At 44.2% G+C, this 21,441-nt stretch overlaps 1 protein-coding gene across 8 annotated transcripts in view; it reads right to left on the reverse strand.

Annotated features, from left to right (window-relative positions):
- Znf827 (zinc finger protein 827) overlaps window positions 1–21,441 on the reverse strand; it is a 166,111-nt gene that overhangs the window by 118,175 nt on the left and 26,495 nt on the right. For all 8 annotated transcript variants that reach the window (XM_051205795.1, XM_051205794.1, XM_051205796.1 and 5 more), the window contains exons 2-3: window positions 14,071–15,108; window positions 4,947–5,119 (exon numbers count right to left, since the gene is read on the reverse strand). In XM_051205795.1, coding sequence (XP_051061752.1) covers window positions 4,947–5,119; window positions 14,071–15,108 — 1,211 coding nt within the window. The remainder of the gene's footprint in view (window positions 1–4,946; window positions 5,120–14,070; window positions 15,109–21,441) is intronic.

The following is a 21,441-nucleotide window of genomic DNA, read 5'->3' on the forward strand; positions in this document are numbered from 1 at the left end:
GCATCCCGCCCATCATAAGGGAGCAGGGTTAGCAGATTGTTGGTTCCCAACACCCAGGACCTGTAAAAATGGCAAGGAACTTTTCTTTCTTCCCATCGCTACCAAATTTAGTGCTTGAAGAAGTGAGGAAATCATAGCATTGGCCAAGCCAGGCTTTGAGCTGGCAGGTGTTCATAAACTTGTGACCTCCCCATTCATCTCGCCAGCGTGCTTCAGCACTGACCCATTACACCCTGTTATTTCAGGACTGGCCCTCCCTTGAGTAGGAACTGCCAATGGTGTAGTTCTAGTCCAAATGATTTGGGGGAGTTGTATGCTCTGGACAAACAAGAACGTAAGCAATTGGCACTCAGAACGAAACTGATGCCCCATAGGTCAGGGGTGACCCGAGTGGGATTTGAACCAGGGTCTCAGTGAAGCTAAAGGCTCATTTGTTCATCTTCTGCACCACCTGGCCACTTTGCTCAGGTCTTGTTTCCAAGAGAGCAAGTTTTACTACAGCTGTTTATGCCTTCTGAATGAGATCCAAAAGCATTCTTCACCAGCCAAAATACACGTTAAATAATGCTAAGTGACCAACAAAAGCAAAGAAATTAAAAGTTAATCGGGAGATCCTGCTGCCACAGCACCCCACTGTGGCTTTTTGCAAAAAACAACAAAAGATATTCCAGGCCCCTCAAAGTCTGTGTTTCTCAACAGAAACAACTGTGAAAGCTTAAATGCAATTGTGATGGAGCCCTGCCCATTAAAAGGCTTTGCCAGTACCCTAGCAGAGGGTGGAGGTGAGGAAATGACCTGTCCCTCAGCAGCCCCTTCCTGGTCTCACAGGAGCCAGAAGCTCCCCCATCAGCTCCTCAGCCTAGGTCACTCAGGAAGACCCCTTGGAGATCTCAGGTCACAGTCTCAAGGACTCCTAACAGGTATCAACATAGGCATGCCCAGAGCCAGGTGGTAAAGGTCACCGGACAGGAAGCTTCTATGTCCCTGAGCCCAGTGCCACAGGGCAGATTTCATTTCAGAAGTGTGCTCACATCTACTGAGCCCAAAGAGGAGCTAATCCAAGAACAGAAGCTCCAAAAGTCATGCTGGAAGAAGAAATGGTACAGGTTCCAAAATCAATAGAATGAGGAAGATGCTGAGAAGAGACACTATGTGCAAGATTTCTTATGGTCCCTTTTCTACCTCAACCTGGCCCTCCTGTACTTAGCTTTAGTGTAAGTCGGAAGGCAAAAAAACCAAAATTGGGTCCACTTTGGCACATGTAATTGTATTTGAGCTATATCCTCCCACCTGAAATTTGGCTTACATGTGGCCTTTGAAATAAGCTCTGTCCCTGCCATCACCGGTGACAGCAGGTCCCTCCTGTCCTGACAGGAGAGGACTCTTCTGTTATAATTTTGATTCCCTTTAGCCCAACACATGCTTTGAAGTCCTTCTCAGACCTCCAATGAGAAGAAATGCTGGCCAGTAGCCGGATAGTCTCACTGGACTCTCTGACACGCACCAGGTGATGAGACATCAAGGCCATCTCCTGGGCAATAGATGTGGGACACTTGGGTTGAAGTATTTCAAGACATGGAGAAACTCTGTAACTTCTATACCCTACTGTTAGGGGGCCAGGCTAGGCAGGTGAGGGTCTTATGAGTGGTCCCAGCTCTCTACAGTGCTGACCTGGGAAGGGCAGAGGTCTCATGTGACCTCTGGCCCAGTTTCACTTCATTAGTGTTCCCTATCGTCACTGTCCTCTTTGCCTTTCCCGTCCAGTTTTAGCTTATGACTCTCACACAAAGTTCCTGTATGCTTGCTCACTGGGGAATGTTGCAGAAGACTTCATGAAATCCAAGATAACTCTGAGGAGCTAGGGTATTTGCAAGTTCCTTGTGGAGCTGGTCATTAAGGCATTCTGCACAGTATATTATGGAAGAAATGTAGGCTTGCAAAAAACAAGCAAACAAAAACCTACAGTGCCTAGGCCTGTGTATGAACACAGTAAATACTGAATTTGTTGAACAAATAAAGTGGAATCTCTATTTTTCTGACATAAAACAATATGATCAATATAGGAGATTACATATCCTGATGATAATGGCTACTTCTGTGGGATGAGATAAATGTCCACTTTCATATTCTTTGTAATCAGTTTTTGTAAATTCTCAGTACTAAAGATAGATCATAAAAACAAGGAAGCCATAAAACTTGTTTTGGAATAATTTCTTCTAGCATTTCATTCATTATCTCTAAATGTAAATATTAATGTATTTTCAGATGGCTTGGATAACAATTACTGTATTCGCTATATTTACTGACAGTGGCCTCTCCACACTGGGCTCTGTATTAAGCGTCCACATGAACAACCTCATTTAACTCTTACCCAGTGAGAAAGGCCATGTTTGCTCCCTCCATTAGTGGTAACGGAGGTTTATAGGGTTTCAACCATACTACTAAATGCTCACAGCTTCGCCATGGACTCTCACTAAATTAAAGTTAGATCTTCACCTTTGGCTAGACTGCCCTACTTCTCAGATAAAAGTCTTAAAAAAAAAAAAAAATCCACATTTGCAGCCTCTGGTAAAGGCAACAGAATGTGCATATTCATGAGACCATAACATTCCTAGAGACAGAAAACTTGCCAAATTCTGCAAAGTTAAATTATATTCAATTAAAAAAAATGTTTTAAGGCAAAAGGCAAAAGGAGGAGAGCAGGGACGGGACAAGAAGGTACACCTTTGATAAAATTAAACTTGCATAAATGCTTCTCACAGTTCCCTATCAAAAGGAGTCATAGCTCAACAGGTTAGGACACCATGAGTTTGAATAAAGTAGCGATTTCACACAACTGCTTTATTGTAGTGGTTATTGATTTGTTCTGAAAGCACTCAGAACCCCACGACCCGGCGAGCCCAGGCGGCTCTCATCTCCAGCACTGTCATGGCCGTCTGCCTCTGTCATCAAGGCAGCAGCTCATCTCCCTGGAGCGTCAGGGTCAGCAGTCCATGCTATTGAAATCCAGCCTTTCTTCCATGGGTTTATAAATAGGTTGTTTTAAGTGACCCTGAGCTGAAACCAAGTTTACAAGGTGTCAGGGTAGATGCAAGTTTTCTGCTCACTGAAGCTTGAAATTCACCAGACCTTATTTCTAAGCACAGCTTAGAACCCAGCCACTAAAGCAAGTTCCTTTTGAAGTCTCAACTACAGGTTGAAAGTGTGAGGTTTTACCTAGGGAAGAGGAGACGGGGTGAGGAAGGCTAAGGTAATAACCAAATAGCCTCTGTAAAATTCATCACCCAGAACTCCTACTTAAATGAATTCTGAAGATGAAGGGCTAGCCGCTAGGCACTGACCCTAGGAGAAAAAGGCAAATGATAGAAAATAAATTCATCATGGATTTACTTTTTTTTTTTAATCTTCTAAGCTACTTACTAGTGAATAGAAATGTTGTGTGACTGCACTTTCTAGGGCTACAGTTCTGAAAAGCAATTACTGATCTATACAGAAAGACTCAAAAGCAAGATCACGACATTAGCAAATATCCATTAGACTTGTCCTGGGAGAAGAGACACTTTATCCATGATGTCATGTCTAAGCCAATGAGGGTCATCATACGTGAAGATGCCAGATGATGATTTTGAGCACCTTAGGTCAGCCGCTTTGCTACTGCTATCTCCTGTAACACTAAGGATGGGTCCTGCATCTGTGCCTTCCCATTTCATAGAAGGGAAAACTGAGAGTCTGACAGTGACTTGCTCAAGCCTGTTTGGATAGCACAGAACTGGGAGGATTTCAATTCAGGTCTTTGTTAAATTCAAAACTTCAAACTCTCCTGACTTCATTAGTTTCCCACCCCTGAAGCTAAAACAAAAGCTCAATAGAAAAAGAGCTATTTCTATATTGCCAGGTTACTCATTTCTGAATATGGATTCATTCTAGTGGGTTCTCTAAAGGAGTATGGCAGATATGAGCTTCCCAAATGGTTTGTGTTGTTTCCTTCTATTTTCTGTTTTCTTTTTTTTTTAATTTATTTATTTTTATTTTATGTACACTGGTGTTTTGCCTGCATGAATGTCTATATGAGGGTGTCGGATCCCTTGGAACAGGAGTTGAGACAGTTGTGAGCTGCCATGTAGGTGGTGGGAATCAAACCCCGGTCCTATAGAAGAAAAGTCAATGCTCTTAACCGCTGAGCTATCTCTCCAGCCTCCTTTTCCCATTTTCATGTGTGTGGTGCCCATGTGTGTATGCATATTTTCATGTGTTTGGGTGCACATGTGCAAGTGTGGAAGACACAGATTGAGGTCAGGATAGAAGCAAGGTTTTTCAACCAAAGCAGAGCTAGCTGATATGGCTGGTCTTACCTATCCAGCTTGCTGTAAGGAATCCTGTCTCCCCCTTCAAGGGTGGGATTTCAAAGAATGAGTTACACCCTGCCCACCACTTACAATGGTTTCTGGAAATTAGAACTATTCTCACGCTAACTTATCAAGTGCTTAACTGCTGAGCCCTCCCCAGTCCCCACAACTGTTTTTAATAAGACTCTGAAAATGATGCAGACTAGGCAGTGGTGGCACACACCTTTAATCAAAGCATTCGGGAGGCAGAGGCAGGAAGATCTAAGTTTGAGGCCAGTGTAGTCTACAGAGTAATTCTAGGGCAGCCAGGGTTACACAGAGAAACCTTGTCTCAAAAACAAACAAACAAACAAACAAACAAATAAATAAATAAATAAAAAGAAGATGATGATGACGTCCTTGGATGCTACTTCAAACACCAATAGTCTTGAGAACCTGATCCTAAGACCTAGGTCCTTCCTGAGGAAGGCCCTCTCCATTCTCCTCACAACCCATTGCTAGCATTCTTGGGCCTGTTCCACCACAGTGCCCCCTGTTGGTAAGAAGCCTGGGCAGTGGGTAATAGGAAGCAGCCCGCCATCCCATCCACAAATGGCTTACCTTCATGTGGGATTTGAGATTGTCCTTGCGAGCACACCGGAATGGACAGAGCGGACATTGGTGACTTTTTAGGCCTGTGTGAATCACCATATGCCGCTTCCAGTAACTCTTCCTTTTTATGACCAAACCACATATTGGACATTGGAAAGGCTTCCCGCTCTCTTCTTCTGGGGCTTGGAAGAAGGAAGAAAAAAAATGGGAATATTAAAGAAAACAAAAAGGCACATTGCATCTGATGGTAAAATACATCTATCACTATATTAAAAAGCATTAAAAAAAATGATTCCGGTGTCAACCCCTCTGGCAATTATAACCATGGGGAAAGTTTTAAGGCCACTTTTCTTTAGGGAGAAACCCACGTTCAGCTAGGGTTCCATCTGGCCACTGCTGGTCATCCAGCCTGTGACAGCCTCACTCTCAAAGGCTGTCATATGCTCACAGGACATCTGCAGAGGAGCTGAGCCGGGCCCCCAAAGCACACACAGCCAGAGAAGCCTGAGTCTGTCTGAATTCCCACTTGGAAATGAGTGAGAAATAAAGGCGATCGCAAGGGACAGAGAATAATGCACTGTTCCACACAGAAAACCAAACAACTAGCAGAAACCTCACACACTGGCCCCCAGTGGAGACAAATCTCAGCGTCCTACTGCTGGCTTGTTTAGCTGTGGCTGGTGCAGACAGAGGCGGCTGCCAATTTAGCCATCAGGGGGTCCTCGGGTCAGCTCTCTCTGTCTCTGTCTCTGTCTCTGTCTCTCTTTCTTTCTTTCTCTTTCTTTTATCTCTTTTCTTTTTCTTTCTTTCTGTTTTTTTAATCCTCTTATGTCTGTCCCTTTGCTTGCCTCCATCAATGTGTACTGACTTTCTCTGATCTGTGCAGGGCCTGGCTACCTACTGTAGGAAGGAACACACCAGGCCATGACAAACACTCCCAATTTTCAGGGAAGCAAACAAATTAATTGCTTCCTCTATGTGCAGCTCCAATCTGTCTCCTACACCATCCCCACAAGGAAGTGTCTCTGAGATACTAGTGCTGAATTTCCCACCCCTCAACTAAGCTCTACAATTTGGGAGTGTGGGGAGTAAAAATTGGTGCAGTTGAAGGCTGTGTGAATGTGTGCTTGCCCACATGTCTGTTTGTCTGTGTTTGCATGTGTGTCTGTCTTGGGGAATGGGGGGGTTGGAGTTGAACCTAGGCCTCCTCTGCCATTGAAATACACCCCTGATTTCCTTTTATTTACTTGAAACTTACTGTCCTGGCTGACCAGCAAGTGAGCTTCAGGGATCCTCCTACCTCTGCTTTCCCAGCAATGAGATTATAGGTGTTCACTACCACTTTTACACAAGTGCTGGATCCTAGCTTGGGTCCTCGAACTTACGAGGCAAGAACTTTACAGTCTGAGGCCCTTTCATTCTCTGCATTCATGTGGAAAGAAACTGGAACATTTATCCTGAGGAATCCCCCATGCTCTATGGCTGATTGCATCACCACAGTATGTTTGGCTTTTTGAAATTATTATTACTTCTTATATTTCTGATAAACTGCTAGTTTGAGACTTGATTACATTTTTCTGACAATAATTCAGAGATGGCATATCAGAAGGCATGCATCAGAGACCTCTGTCTGGTTTTGATATGCATTCCCACATGGTTTTAGTATGTGTACCTGTGCGTGTACCACACACACACACACACACACACACACACACACACACACACACACACACACACACGAATGGGAAGGAATTATGATTAAAAACAAAACAAAAAGGGATTTAAAAAATGGCAGGTGTGAAATTTATTGGGACCCTGTGTAAACTACACTCTGGTAAGAGACACTTCTGAACTCAGAAAGGGAACCAGAGAGGAAGTTGGCTCCTAGTACGCTGCAACGGTCCTTCCCTATTGTAGGTACAATACAATCTTTTCTCTGCTTTGAAAGACCAGAGCAAGAAAGAAAATGGGGAGGAGGGAAGAAAAACATTATTACACGAAGCGAACAACAACAAAGAAAACCTGATATCTTTTTACTGCATGAGAATGTTCTAGACTCACTCCAGATACCTCTAAACAGAAAAAAAACAAAAAAAACAAAAAACAAAAAACAAAACAAAAAAACAGTAGAACTGTGACTAAGAGAAAGGAGTCAGAGCACATGTTGGGGGACACATGTGTTCCCATTCCATCCTTCTGTACCATTTGAACTTTTAAATATAAACATTACTTCTGTAATTTTTAAAGGAAGCATTCCCAAGTGCATACTTTAAGATAATCTCATTATTTATTCATCGAGTCAACTCTGTTTCTACGTGCCAAGAGCCACTTAAAAGGGATGGAACAAGAAAGGCTCTCAAATAAGGTTAGGAGATGCGAAAAATGCAGCCTTGCTCACACAGGTATGAGTGAGACCCGTGGGCTTAACCAAGAAACTAGAAACGGCATTCTCTAACTGAAGAGATGCCTTCAACATTGGAAAGTAAATGTCGGCTGTGCTGAATGGCAGCAGGTGTGCACACTGGATGATGCACCTGGGACAGGCCCATACTCATGAAAGCCCAGAGCTCCCTCCATCTGTGTGACTGTGCTGATCTCACCCTATCCTCAATTTTGCACCTCCCTTTTCTCTCCATCACTGTTTCCTTCATACCGATATCTTGGTCCCCAGAAGCCTGCATATTGAACAACAGATTGTAGAGGAAGGCCTGGACCGGGCCTCTGGGTGAGATTGTTGTCTTACAGTGGATGGAGAAAATGATAATGGTGTCTATTCTGGGTCAGAAGGACTTCAGAGTAATATACAGGACATGTACAAACAGGCTGTGACTGGTCCCTATCTTATGGTAGTGTTTCCCACCATTGAAATCAGAAACTAAGTTTACAGAATGAGCAAAGGAAAGAAAGAAAAACTGAGGCTTCCTCCACAGGCCAGCGACTTCATGGCACACCAGAGGAAGGCACCACCAACATTGCCAGATTGCAGATCCCCTAGCACCTGTCTGGCTACGTGATAAACAGCTCTTCTGGTCTCTGTCACCTCCCCAGCTACCATCTTAACTCTATAGTTTCAAGTGTACTGCATGCAACACATTTGCTTACTCCACAGTCTTTCTGGTACCATCCATTAGGTAGCCTCAGCATGTAGAAACTCAGTTGATTCCATATATAAATAATGCATAAATATAATAAGGCCTGTATATTAATACTCCACATAAATCCATTTATTTCATCTTGAAACTATGCTGCCTTAGTTTTAATTAGTACCAAAATACATATGAATCATGAACAAATTACAGTGTTCTTGGATAGACTAGGAAAAATATAACGAAAAAACACTGACTGAGAAATAATTACACTCGCATCTATTTGGAATTTTGTGTGTCTGTATGTGTGTGTGCAGTAGTGTGTGAGTGTGCTTATGGGGGCCACATGTCAAAGTCAGGTGTTTCCCGTAGTCATTCTCTGCCTTATTTTCTTAGACTAGGACTTTCCCCTGAACCTGGATCTAGCCCAGTCAACAGAGTGACTGACAGTGAATCTGTGGGATCTGCCTCTTAGCCTCCCTGGCACTGGGATTACAAAGGTACATACTTTTATGTGGGTTCTGAGGGAACAAATTCAGGTCCCTACGCTTGTGCAACAAGCTCTTTAACTGAACCATCTCCCCAGCTCTCTGGAATTTTCAGCTGTAGTGAAAGGAAAGGAAGACAGAAGCCAAATGAAAAAAAAGTCACCAGAATGCACCGAGTGATTTTTAGACTGCGCCAGTAATCAGCTCCTGGTGACATTTCCATTTTTTATTTATTCAAGGAAGAAATTCACATTTTAGGACACATCCCATGTGTATGCAATGCTGTTAATGACAAGACATGGGGAGGAGGAATGCAGTTTCTTTCATATGCCAGACTATTTGCTGTAACTTTCTATCAGGTTTAAAGCCTGGGAAAATCCAGTCACTTCCCCAGGATGAACTACATATTCTGGTAGCACCAAGACCACAATGCTCATGATTTTGTCTAGTTTGCAACTGCCTAGCAAACAAGTCTCCTCAAATATATCACTGCAAACAAAACTACATTTCACCTGATGTTAACCGATCCAGCCGGACAGAGAACGACTAATGTGCTCCATTTGAGAAAACACGCTCACTTTACAGACAACAACAGTAAGACAGAAGACAACTTCAGTCAACAGAAGAACTTAGTAGTGATAGGTTGTATTGTTAACAATGATAGTGGACTATAGCCACACCCTTCCCAGGTAGAAAGCCCACCCTCAGAGAAGATGCAAATAACAGCTGTGAATACACAGCTCGGAACCTGGCCTAACCCAGGACCTGTGCCTTGAGCCCTGAGGAAATAAGGACAAGGAGCCCACTGTGCGGCTCAGTGTAGACAAGCTTTAGATGATTAAATACAGATGGGAGAGGGAAGAGGAAGGGGGAGAGGAAGGGGAAGGGGGGGATGTGGCTGGGGCAACCTTCTGTGGAGCCGCCAAAGCTCCACGGTGCCAACTTCAACACATGACTCGGTAATGGTGCTGGACAGTAATGATGCTAAGTGCAAAGGGCTGGGCAGAGACAGTTGTGAGAAGTGAATGAATGAGTGCTGGAAACAGAGGGGCGATGGGCAGGCTGCAGGTAAGCCCTGATGGGGCCAGCATGCAGCCACAAGTCCAGGACTCTCACACGGTTTGACCAGAAAGGGTCCTGCATGAATGGATGGGTGTTAGCAGATCTGTGCTCACGCGCTTACACCTCAGCTACTCCCAAAAGCCACCTTAAAGCAGTTTATATGAAACCTACATCACCGGCAAAGTCGAATGACACACACTGAACTATCACAAGAGAAGGTTCTACACAAAGCAGAAACAACATTCTCACTGGAGGTTTGACAGGAAGCTCTGGGAGGAAAGAAGACATACTTAAAAAGGAAGAGGAGCAAGGAGAAGGCGGCTTGTTAGAGAACTAGTAGAGAGAGTTAGAAAATTAGCAGTAAGTATAGACAAGGGCTGTAACAACAGGATGGGATCCTAGGACAACGTTAAGCAGATGATAAAATAGAATGGGTGGGTGGGTGGGGGCTTGAAGTCCAGCTACCTAGAGGCAGGGCTGAGATCAGAGCCCACCTCTTAATGTCCAGTTTGGTGTTCTGCCCTATTGTCAACATTATCAACCCACAAAGCAATAAAAACAGAACTTCACAGAGCTAAATAATAATAACTAATCAATAATGGAAGGTTTTATTATTTCAGGTATCATTAAAACAAATTCAAGGTTTTTGTAGGCTTTGAAATCAAGCACTTCTGGTTAGAGCCTATGCTAGAATGTGCTGGCAGTCAAGATAATTCACAATTGTGTAAATGTGAACAAAGCCCTCACCATGTACATAATGGTACTCATAGACCCAGTAGACCATGGATGTATATAATCCATGTGCATCACATTATTACCAACACTTTAGACCTATGAACTTGACTGGTGACTATGTGTGTATGATGAAGCTTCCTTTCTAACAATATATAGAGTTTTAAAAATCTCTATTCATTTGAGGTTGATTTGTTGTGAGGCAGGATCTCCTGTAGCTCCAGTTGCCTGCGGACTTGTTATACAGCTGAAGAAGACTTTGAACTTCTGACCCTCCGGCCTCCGCTTTTAGAGTGCTGGATTTACAGTTCATATGGGGCAGGGGGTCAAACCCCAGGCTTCATGCATGTAGTTAGGCACTCTACCAACCTCAATACACCCCCAGCTCAGACTTTAAATCTTGGGCATGTCTCTCAAATGCCATTTCAGCGAACAAGAGGTGGGGGTGGAAATAGCTAACAAGACTGTTATGTATGTGACATTATCAATTCATGTTTTAACAAGCATTGAATACAACTAAGAAGTCTGATATCTACAGCCATGCTACATTTAAATCTCTCTGAAAACATTTGAGAACAGAAACAGATTTTTATCCTTGTTAAAAATTGAGTTTCCTAAGAAAGTCTGCATATGTAACTACTCTGGATTGAGGCCGTAACAACTGCAGTTCTAATGGAAAGGTGGGGAGAGGTCATCTGTTCCCTTGGACTTTGTAAGCATCTGCAATAATTTTAATAACACCCCAATAAAGACAAAAAAGAAACAGTAGCCCAGAAAATCCTTATGGATTGAACCTTAGCTGTGAGTTTCTTGGGGCCAGGTTGCCTTGAAGTCTATGTAAATATTAGTCAGTACAAGATGATGATTTGGAGACCCTCTCTCTGAATCTCTACCTGTTATTTCTTTAAGCAGGAGCCTATCATCCTGGAACTCCCATTGGCTTTCTACAAGAAATTTTGTCTTGAAAATCAAAATCACTTATTTTATTCTGAGCTGCAAGAGAACAGGGACTTCAAAGAGAATTGAGTCAATGTGTGACATTTATCTTTATAGCAAACGAACATCATCTTCCCTCTAGCGTGTCCCCTTTCAGAGGAGCCATGTAGCATGTGCTGGGTTTACAGGTCACATGAAAGAAACCTCCCCCTCAAGTGTCACATCTCTCTGGAGGGGCAGAGAGGCTACCGAGTGTTGGACTCTCAAGGAATTCAACACACCATGACCTGGCAACAACAGAACCCTGCTCACAAAAAAAAAAAAAACCAGACCTAAAAGACACCATTTTTTCATGATTTGGACTCCCTTGACCTAAGGAAGGTCAAAGCCATGTCTGGTGTCTAAATTACTTGAGACAGCATCAGTTTCCTTAGCTCATAGCTCTTTGGAACTCCAGAGACAACTTTATATGCCCTTTTTGTAACATTTTGAGAAATAGCTTTTAAAAAAAATCCTTCTTGAAATCTGGGTGGTCTTTGGTTTTGTGGTCTCTTTGCAGAGCTCAGGGCATAGAGTGGTTATGTGTTAGTTTGGGGGTACTTTTTCTTTATTTTTGTCCCTGATATAGGGTCTCATGTAGTCCAAGCTAACCTCGAGTCCATTATGTAGCCAAGGATGACCTTGGACTTCTGATCCTTCTGCCTTTACCTCTCCAATGGAATGTCTAAACCTGCACTGATTGAAATAGTAACACCTCTTACAGGTCTCCCTCATGAAATTCTAGTAAAAAGCCCATAGAGATGTCGGCAAGGCTTGTCACATGTAAACCAAAAAGGGAGAGCATCTTCTGTCCTCATGGCCACATCCCACAGCAAAACAAACAAAAGGCCAGCTTTGTACTGGATAATCATGACTTCTTTCTCATTTCTAAATCCATCTGTCATCTGAGAGAAAACGTTTTCTTTCACAAGTTTTGCCTTTTATAGGCAAGACCACTTTAAAATAATGAAGGGACATGTGCCTTCAGGAGACTGGCTGTATCAGTCATTTCTTTCCAAACCCCATCGACTAACTACCGTTCACTCCTCATTGTGTCTACACTTCTCCAAGTAATCGATGCCCAGACTGGTGTATAACATACACATAACTCAGAAACCTACTGCCTCACAGACAGGAGATGTTGATATGACTGCATTTTACATATAGTCTTGCCTCCCTAAACCAAATGACTCAGAAGTTATTTAAATCCCATTGGAAAATTACCCAGCCCCACCCCCCTGCTCTTCCTCGTTTTGGACATTTCCCCCTTCATCATAAGGAAGGTGAGGAGTTAGGAGAAGAGAAACCCAGAATAAATAAGCATTTAGTTACTTAAAGGACTGGTCAGAAACTCAGGAGTGGACTGCTTGCCTCACTTGAGTGGGAGTCACAGTTTCTCATTTCCCTAGGTCTGTTCTGCTGTTCAGCGGGCTTTTTGTTTGTAGACAAGGTCTTACTTTGTCTGGTTCCAAACCTTAGATCTTTCTGAATGATGGGGAGACAGGTCACCATGCCTAACTCATTTGCAAAAGTTGCTGTTGCTGCCATTGTTTGTTTTACCCTTACTGGTGTGTGTGTGCATGCGTGCATTCGTGTATGTGTATATGCATGTATATGTGTATGTGACCATATGTATGCTGTATGCATGGAGGTCAGAGGACAACTATCAAGAGTTGTACTCTACTTTCATTATGTGTGTTCCCGGGATTAAACTCAGGTGGTCTGGTTGGTGGCAGGCACCTTTATCTACAGAGCCAACCTGCTGACCCTACATAGGTCTGAAAGTGATTACAATTATGGTACTTAGCTCACTGAATAACTTCAATGGCCATGTATCATGTAACCGAATTGATGTTGATCACTGAGGGCCTGCCATCACAGGCACACTTCACCAATACAGCTGCAAATGATTGACAGATGCCAGGACACACAATGGCTATCTGTATATCGAGAACAGGACACAGCCTACTTGCTGTTCCAGTTTTGCAGGATGTCCTTGAGAAACATCTGAAATTACCCCCATCCCAGCAACAGGAATTTATCACAAAGGCAACTTGGAAGCAAACCAGTACATGAAATCGCATTGCCACGGCAGCATGGTAGTGGTGACTAACACTCTCCCTTAGAGGATGTGGGAGCAAGTGCCAGGGCTCTGTGGGATAGTGATGTCTTAGGAAAAGACCACCTTACACTGCCACACATGCATTCTTCATATCTGAATGGACTTGGCCAAAATGAAGCATTTGCAAGAAATTCTTGCATTCTGTTTGACGAGAAATTAACAGGTGAATAGAATAGGTGAACAAAGCTTAAGTTCCACAAAAAACGTAATAAAAACGCTAGCATAAAGGTGTGTGCTGTGATCAATTAGGGCAGAGCAGTCACTTGATTATACAAAAGTCCATTTGTGACAGAGGCAGCATGGCCTCCCCTGGTCCACTATTTCAAAAGCAGTGTTTTCCCGCTCTGTGTTCACTGATGCCTCGCACTCTGACAGAAGGCTTTGATCTCCCCCATTAAATGTATCTGGTATGGACCTATTCTGAACTTGGTAAGGGATGGGGGAGGGGTGCATGAAAGAGAGGGAGTTCTGCACATCGCTAAGATTATTCATTACTTTTCAAAAACCACGGCTATTTGTGAGGGCTTTGTGCAGCGCACACATGAAAGACTATTATGCTGTCCATTTTAAGTATTTTGTTGTGTTCTTGCTTTTTGATTCTGCCTCATCTTAGATGGGGAGTCCCACAATCAAAGCAACCCACGCCATGGCTGAACCAGATTCCCTACCTGAATTGGAGGGCTTGGAGACTCTTCCCTTGGAAACCGGAAGTAACAATAATTCCAAGGATTGAGGCTGTGAGGACGGAGGAGGTGGCGGCGGCGGCGGGGTGACTTTTTCTGGCTTCTTCTCGGAAGGCGGCAGTGGTAGAGGGTCGTCGGGCAATAAGGATGACTTCTCAGCCAGGAGGCTCCCTGCAGCCCTGGCAGCCACTTCTTTCAGAAGGGCTGCAGAGGATGTCATGGAAGCCAGCGACAAGAAAGAGCTGGCTGGGGGTGGGTGCTCCTGACCCGGGGTCAGACTTCTCTCACTCACTTTCTTAGACAAAGCTGCCAAGGTGGAGCTGGCAGACTGGGAGCTGAAGGGGGAGGAAAAGGACTCAAACCTCAGGCTCTCCTCTGTCCGGGACAGGGACTTGTCCTGCAGAACAGCATTGGCTGCGGCTTTCAGTTTGAGGATGGCGGAATCTGGGGATAGGCCACAGGTGGTGGTTGAGTTCGGCAACCACTTACCTTGATTCCATATGAAACGGTTACTTGGGGTGTATGGGTCACTCTGATCCTGTTTCTCTGCCAGCTTCCTGGCCAGGACACTGAGTTGCTGGGCATGGTGGGAAGGTGGGGAGAATGACAGGCTGGGACCAACATTCACGGGGGACTCCACTCTGCCATTGGCTGTGGCATCAAGTTTAAGGGACCCGGCTTCCAGCAGCCGCCTCAGGTTGCTGCTCAGAGGTTTATTGGAACTAGGTGGGTCATCGTCACACACAGAAGACACTCCAGGTGAAAGGTGGTCTTGACACTGCAGTGAGTCTCGAAGAACCTCACCATCCAGTGCCACCAGCTCCAGCGTGTGGCTACTGGGGGTGGCGCTGCCCAGAGAGGTTTCGGGGGATGTGGACTGCTCTTGGATCCGGTCCTCCAGGGACAGCGTATAGTTCTCCTGGACTTCCCCATAGGATGCCTCTGACAGAGTCTCTGAAGAGTTCCCATACCAGTGTTCTCCTTCGCTGAATTCTCCCTCAGCTTCGGCCTGCCTACTAACATCTGGGGGAACCAAGAAGACCAGGTTACTCCCAAAGAGAATGGCCAGTTCCTCTGACACACTCAAAAGGGGATGGTGGCATGCACTCTCTTCCCTTCCACCCAAGAACCACACAAAAGCCAGCCAAGTGCTGATTCAAGGTGAGCACGCTAAACAGGGAAAGACCAGCATATTGCGAGTCTGTCTTTCCAGTGGTGATTCGGTAGGAGCTGAACTAGACAAAGAGAAGAGGAAAACATATGACCAGCAAAGAAGTGGCTAGATAAAACCCCTCTGCTCTCCCTGAATGGGGAGAACAAAATAAGCCCAAAGGCTTGCAAACACCAAACGGCTACCCTTTGGCCAGTGAATGTCAACACTGGAGAGCAGCCTGCAGAGCCCCATCCTCCCCACCCCACCCCTAGTTCTAGCCCAGTGATCTCAGGGGGAATCACCTAGGTGGTTTCAGGCTCCATTCCCTCCAGAATGAGACACAATTCGGTTTTCAGTAAGGCACCTCTGGCGTGTAAACACTACCTGCCACATTCTCTTGGCCAGTGTTCATGAAGCTCAAGTTCCATAAGCATGTGGCCATGTTTGGAAAACAGAAAAGTGATCCCTACAAATCAGAGCTCATCAGCAAGTAAGGTTTGCTTTAGTGGCTAGTAGGTGTGTGTGTCCAGGTTATGCACGGCACTGGTGTCCAGCTCTCTGATCTCTGTCACCAGCTTTCTTGCCATGAGCATAACGGTAGTGACTATCCTCTAAGTCTCTGTGAGTTCTCGGAAGCTATTTTCTATCCATTAATATACTGATCCACCGCCACTGTGGTCCTCCCACACACACCTGCCAGGTGGAACTTCCTATTCCAGGCATGCTGGTGAGTGCCACCACATTTCACCTTTGTGACCTCCATCTGGAAAGCCCTTTCCCAGAAAGGCTGATGGTCACAATCTGCCCATCACCCTTCACGCCCAGCTCCAAAGGTTCTTCTCTTACAATTGTCCCACAGAATCAGTCTCGTTCCCGCTCACTCATTCAACAAATAATTACTGTGAGCCAGACATTATTCTAGACTGTTCTAAACTGAACAACATTTAACAAAGTAACAATCCTGCCTTTTGGAGCTTTCTCTTCAGCAGAGGAAGAATGTTGTTAGACTACACTTAGTAGACGGTGCTATGGGCAGGAGGATGGGAACTGCAATGAGAATATGACAAGGAAGATCACAGGCCATCAAAAGGAGGCAAGTTGCAATCTTGGACAAGGTAGCAGGGTCCATCACTAACATAAAAGGGATGTGGAGGCTGGGAGAGTGATCTAGGTATTCGAGGGATGAACCATTGGGACTCTGCAACACAACTTTCTCCACCCCAGCTTTCCAAAGAAGCTAGCTAGCTTCTAAGGGGCAAGTGAGTGCTGGGGGCACAACAGAGAGGAGGTGCGGTATCTGCTTGCAAGGACATTGTGAACCAGTGATGATGTCACGTGCAGATCAGTAATGTGCTGTGGACTTGAAGCTAGCAAAACTCGAAGCCATTGGAGGACACGGCCACTGGACTTGTAGGATGTGGCTTGTGGTGCCAAAGGATTGGTCCCTCAGGTTGCCTCATGGCCAGCAGCTGAAGTTGAAAGGGTGAAGTAGACCACCTCAGGGACAGAAGCACAGAACAGGGTGGAAGTGACTCCCTTCAGGTGACAGCTGGAGGTCAGATTCCAGGGTATTTTAGTGTTTTGTTGACACTTCACATCACTCTTAAGATGCCAGCTTCCCTTTTAAGAGATGCTCCTTTGGGGGCAGGATTGTGCTCCCCCTCATACATACCCCACTTTGAGCCTAGCAGGGAGCCTGGTCCCCAGCAGAGTCCCACCAGTGTTTGGAGACTGCTCCAAATTCCTCCTGGCAGACATTTGTTTTTGGAACTGTAACTACACAAGGAACTACAAGCAAACACATTGATCTTCCCCTGCTGTTCAAAGACAAATGACAAATTCTCTCACTAGGTGAAAGTTCTGCAACTCCTTCCTCAGGTCCTTTATTAACTTATCAAGAAAATGTAAAACATTAAATGAAATTTGCTTTTTAAAAAATTGCTAAAACTGAATTTCCTCAGTCAAAAGCAGTCTGATCCCCTGCCATTAGCCACATTTGCCTTTTCTCAGTTGACATCTAAATTTTCTGTCTGTCCTAAAACCCTCATTTCCCCAATGGCTTCCAGGAGTGAGGGCATTTTCTTACTAAACCTCAAGCAGTCAACATCAACCCAACAATGAGGATAATTTTATGTCCTTCCCAAACTACCTGTCTTGATTTCAAATTAAATACCTCATCCTTAACAACAAACAAACAAAAAGGAAAACAAACTCACCTGGGACCTCTACTACAAACAGTGAAAAGGTCAAAGGCTTTAAGAATCATCACAGTAAAGATTAGATGACTCTTTTTTGGTCATTACATATATTACATGACCCAAAATGAAGTGCTTTGGGTTTTTGTTTCCATACTGGTGGAGACTGGTCCTGAGCCAATTCATTAAGAATCAATTATGAAGATCCAGGAAATTAGGCTTTTGAGAACCTAAAAAGTTACAGTCAGGTATCCAATCTTGTCATTTTCCTGAGATGATGAGATACACTAAGGGTAACCAGTTAACTCAATACCATATGGCTTCCTACTGCTGGTAGCAGTAGGAAGGACCCATATGTCTGGACACTTGGCCCAGGGCCTCTCTGCTAAGCAGACAGCCTGCCACGGGCCTTCCAGGATGGCTCTGCAGGAAGTTTTGAGAGGCTGGCTGCCCTCCCTGACACCCTCCGACATCTTTTTATTGCTTGAATCAGAAATCAACGAGAAATCATCCTACATAAAGACCATGTTCACTCCCTAGTTGGAGGTGACTGTCCTTAGGTGATGACCCTTTACTACTAAACTTTACTCTCCATTTTCTTTTTGTCATTGCAGACAGAAGTTGACCTGATTGCCTAAAGAATTTAGTACATCTAGTAGCAAAGGGCCAAAAAAAAAAGCACGGCTACATTTCCTAAACCTGTCCACACCCTCAGAGGTGCAGAATGTCCCTCGTGCAGCAGGTGAGTGGGCCAGAGGCTAAGAGAGCAATCCACTCAGATTAACCTCACCAAGAGGGAGATGGCATCAAAGACTCTCAAATGAGCCAAGTATATCTCCACACAAGGCCATCCTCCCAATTTTGCCAACACATGACCCCCCAACTGTTACAAGTGAACAAAGAATTTCATTGAGTAGTATACACCCCCTAAATGCCTGTGTGTTTCTCAAGCCTCCAACCCTCCAACCTTGGCAGATTCAATCATGGAGACCCCTGATCCTCTGCACTATGGAAAACTGGGATATGCAAATCATATTAATCACTGGGATGGTTAATCTTTGTCATTAATCTGATTGGATCTGGAATTAACTTAGTAGATACACCTCTGAAGGAGGTCTGTGTAAGTATTTTCTGGAAGAACTGACTGAAGGGAGAACACCAAAGAGGTCTGAGGGAAGAGCTGGACTGATTTTGCCTGCCTACCTTAACTCTTGCAGATGACCAAATCAACGTTGTTGCTGCTACTACTGCCACCATTCTTGGCTGGTGACACACCCTGGCTTCTTCAGCCTTTTGGTATGGACCCATGATGCTCAATGCTCCCAGCACCCTCTAGACCTTCAGTACCAGACTAGAACTTCAGAAGCCTCATGCACTGATCAGCTGAGAATCCAGTAATTCTCAGACTCTCCAGTATGAACACAGCCACTGCTAAATTACCCAGAAGTATTATGTAAGCCAATGTAATAAGTTCCATTGGTTCTGTTCTCCTAGGAAATTTTGGTGGGCGATGGCCTTCTGTATGTTGTAAATATATGTTTCTCTGTTTCAGCCAATTGACAGGCAGAATTTGGTCAGGTGGGAAATCCAAACAGGATTAGAGAAAGGTAATAGGTGGAGAGTAGCTGCCAAGGAAGCAAAAGGCCCGAACATCACCGGCAAGCCAAGACCACGTGGGGATACACGGATCAATAGAAATGGGTTAATAATTAAGAGAGAGCTAGCCAATAAGAAGCCTGAGCCATCAGCCAAACATTTTATAATTAATATAAGCCTCTGTGTGTTTATTTGGTACTGACAGCTGCGGGGCCAGGTGGGAAAGAAACTTCTATCCACAGAACTCTGAGCAATAACCACACAATCGCATTTCTGAAGTCTGAGCAATTCAAACAACTAGAGAATTTAAACACATTCCCTCAACAGAGATAGAGAGATAGAGATAGAGAGAGAGAGAGAGAGAGAGAGAGAGAGAGAGAGAGGGAGGACAGTTGAGAAGAAACATAGCTAAAATTATTCTTACATCCTTGAGGTCAAATCAGAAGCACAAGAGGCCTTTAGAAAAACAAGTTAAGATAACTAAGGATTTAAAGAGATTGAGAAAAATCGAGTGCACTTTTTGTTTGTAGGACTATGAAGATTTCCCCTACAATTGTAAATTATTCATTAGTATTTGTTACTTTGTCTGTGGGCTCCCCTCTTTTTTAACATTGAGTGCTGTGAAGCAAGGGTTCATGGAGACTGTGCTGGGCCAGCTGCAGGGAGCTCCTGTCCCTGTGCTGCAAGAGGAAAGACTCCCACTGACAGGCATGTCACAGTGTGCCACCATGCAGTTTAGAAGAGGGACCTGCTGAATGCCACCAAGTACAGGACATGTAATTCCTGACTTTCACTTCTCGGAATCCGAGAAGGTCCCTGCAGCAAGACACCTCCATCTTCTTGTCCATCAATCAGCATGAAATCAGCTAGGAAATCGCAGAGCAGGACAAAGTCCTGGCAAGGCATCCTGTGGCTTTCACAGCTTTCTTAACCAAGGCATCCTGGGGAAACCTCTAAATGGCCAATGCAAATAGCTCTAGTAAACACATTATTTTTGACCTTTAAAAAAAAAGTTGCTCCCATTGTTATTCCTCCAACAATCTCTGTCTAAACTGTCATTTTTGCACTGTTTCTTGTGTGTGTGTGTGTGTGTGTGTGTGTGTGTGTGTGTGTGTGTGTTAGTTAAAGAATTCATTGTTTTTGTCTGTGGGCTCCCATCCATTTTCATATTGAGTACTGTGAAAAACCAGAAAGTCAAAGAATTAAGAATAAAAATAATGCAATTATCAAGTGAAAATACACCGAATATATTTCTTTTCCCACATTGTGAATATTTCTTCTTTGAGAACCACAGGACAAGCTTTCACCACCCAACACATTTATCTATAATTTAGTTCTCAAGCAGCAACCAGGTAAGCTGACACCCAGAACTCTTCTGCTCTCAGGAGAGAATGCCCCTGCACCTCACCTTCTCCAAGTTAGAAAAGTTTTTATTAGCTGCATTTAATTAGGCTGACATTCAACACAGGACATCCTCATTCAGAAAAATGGGGAGCAGATGGACAAATACAACCTGCTATTCATTTCCAGACTTTTGAGTTAGGGTGAAGCAATGGCTGATAGACATCGTTTCTCAATCTACCTATATACCATTCCTACCAGTGGTCCACACACATGGATCTATCCCCTCTTAGGACCATTAGAGGTTGATTTGAGTCAACGGTGCAGGTCTCTTAATTCTTCCACAGGTATGTTCACTTGTTACCTACCAACCTAATATACAACCAAGCCCCTTCCAACCTAATATACATCTGAGGTAACTATCTAGACCTGCCTTTCAAGGTTACACATTTCTATCAACATTATCAACTGTACCTGTAATTCTTGCTGCAAATCAAACAGCCAGTTTTTACATGAAACATTATACAAAAGTGATGTGTAAAGTTGAAGGAGCTATACTACAAATCTATTGGCAAAGCCAATGTAAATGTTGATTTTGGGTTTTTTTTTTTTTTTTTTTTTTTTTTTTTTGGTGTTTATTGGTCTGAGACTGGCTCTTAGGTATTCCAGGCTGACCTCAAACTCAATGTGATAATTAGTTTTACTTGTCAACTAGACACAACCCACAATCACCTGTGAAGAGGGTCTCAATAAGAGTTTGTCTCCCTGGGGTTGGTCTATGGGCATGCCTATGGAGGGTTGTCTCAATCAAACTAGTTGACATGGGAGAACCAGCCCACTGTGGACATCGCCATTCCCTAGGGGTCCAGAACTGTGTTTGTCATGCTGAAAGCAAGTTAAGTATTAGTGATCTTGACTGTGGATGTGGCTGACAGCTGCTTCAAGCTGGTGCACTGTGACTTCCCTGCAGTGATGATGGTTTGTGACCTGGGATTGTTTAGGTCAGGATATCATCACAGAAGTGAAAGTAGAACACTTGCTGTGTAACCTCCACATTTTGGGTGCTGGGTT

The sequence above is a fragment of the Phodopus roborovskii genome, unplaced genomic scaffold, assembly GCF_943737965.1.
Source record: "Phodopus roborovskii unplaced genomic scaffold, PHOROB, whole genome shotgun sequence".
In the NCBI taxonomy this organism is placed as follows: Eukaryota; Metazoa; Chordata; class Mammalia; order Rodentia; family Cricetidae; genus Phodopus; species Phodopus roborovskii.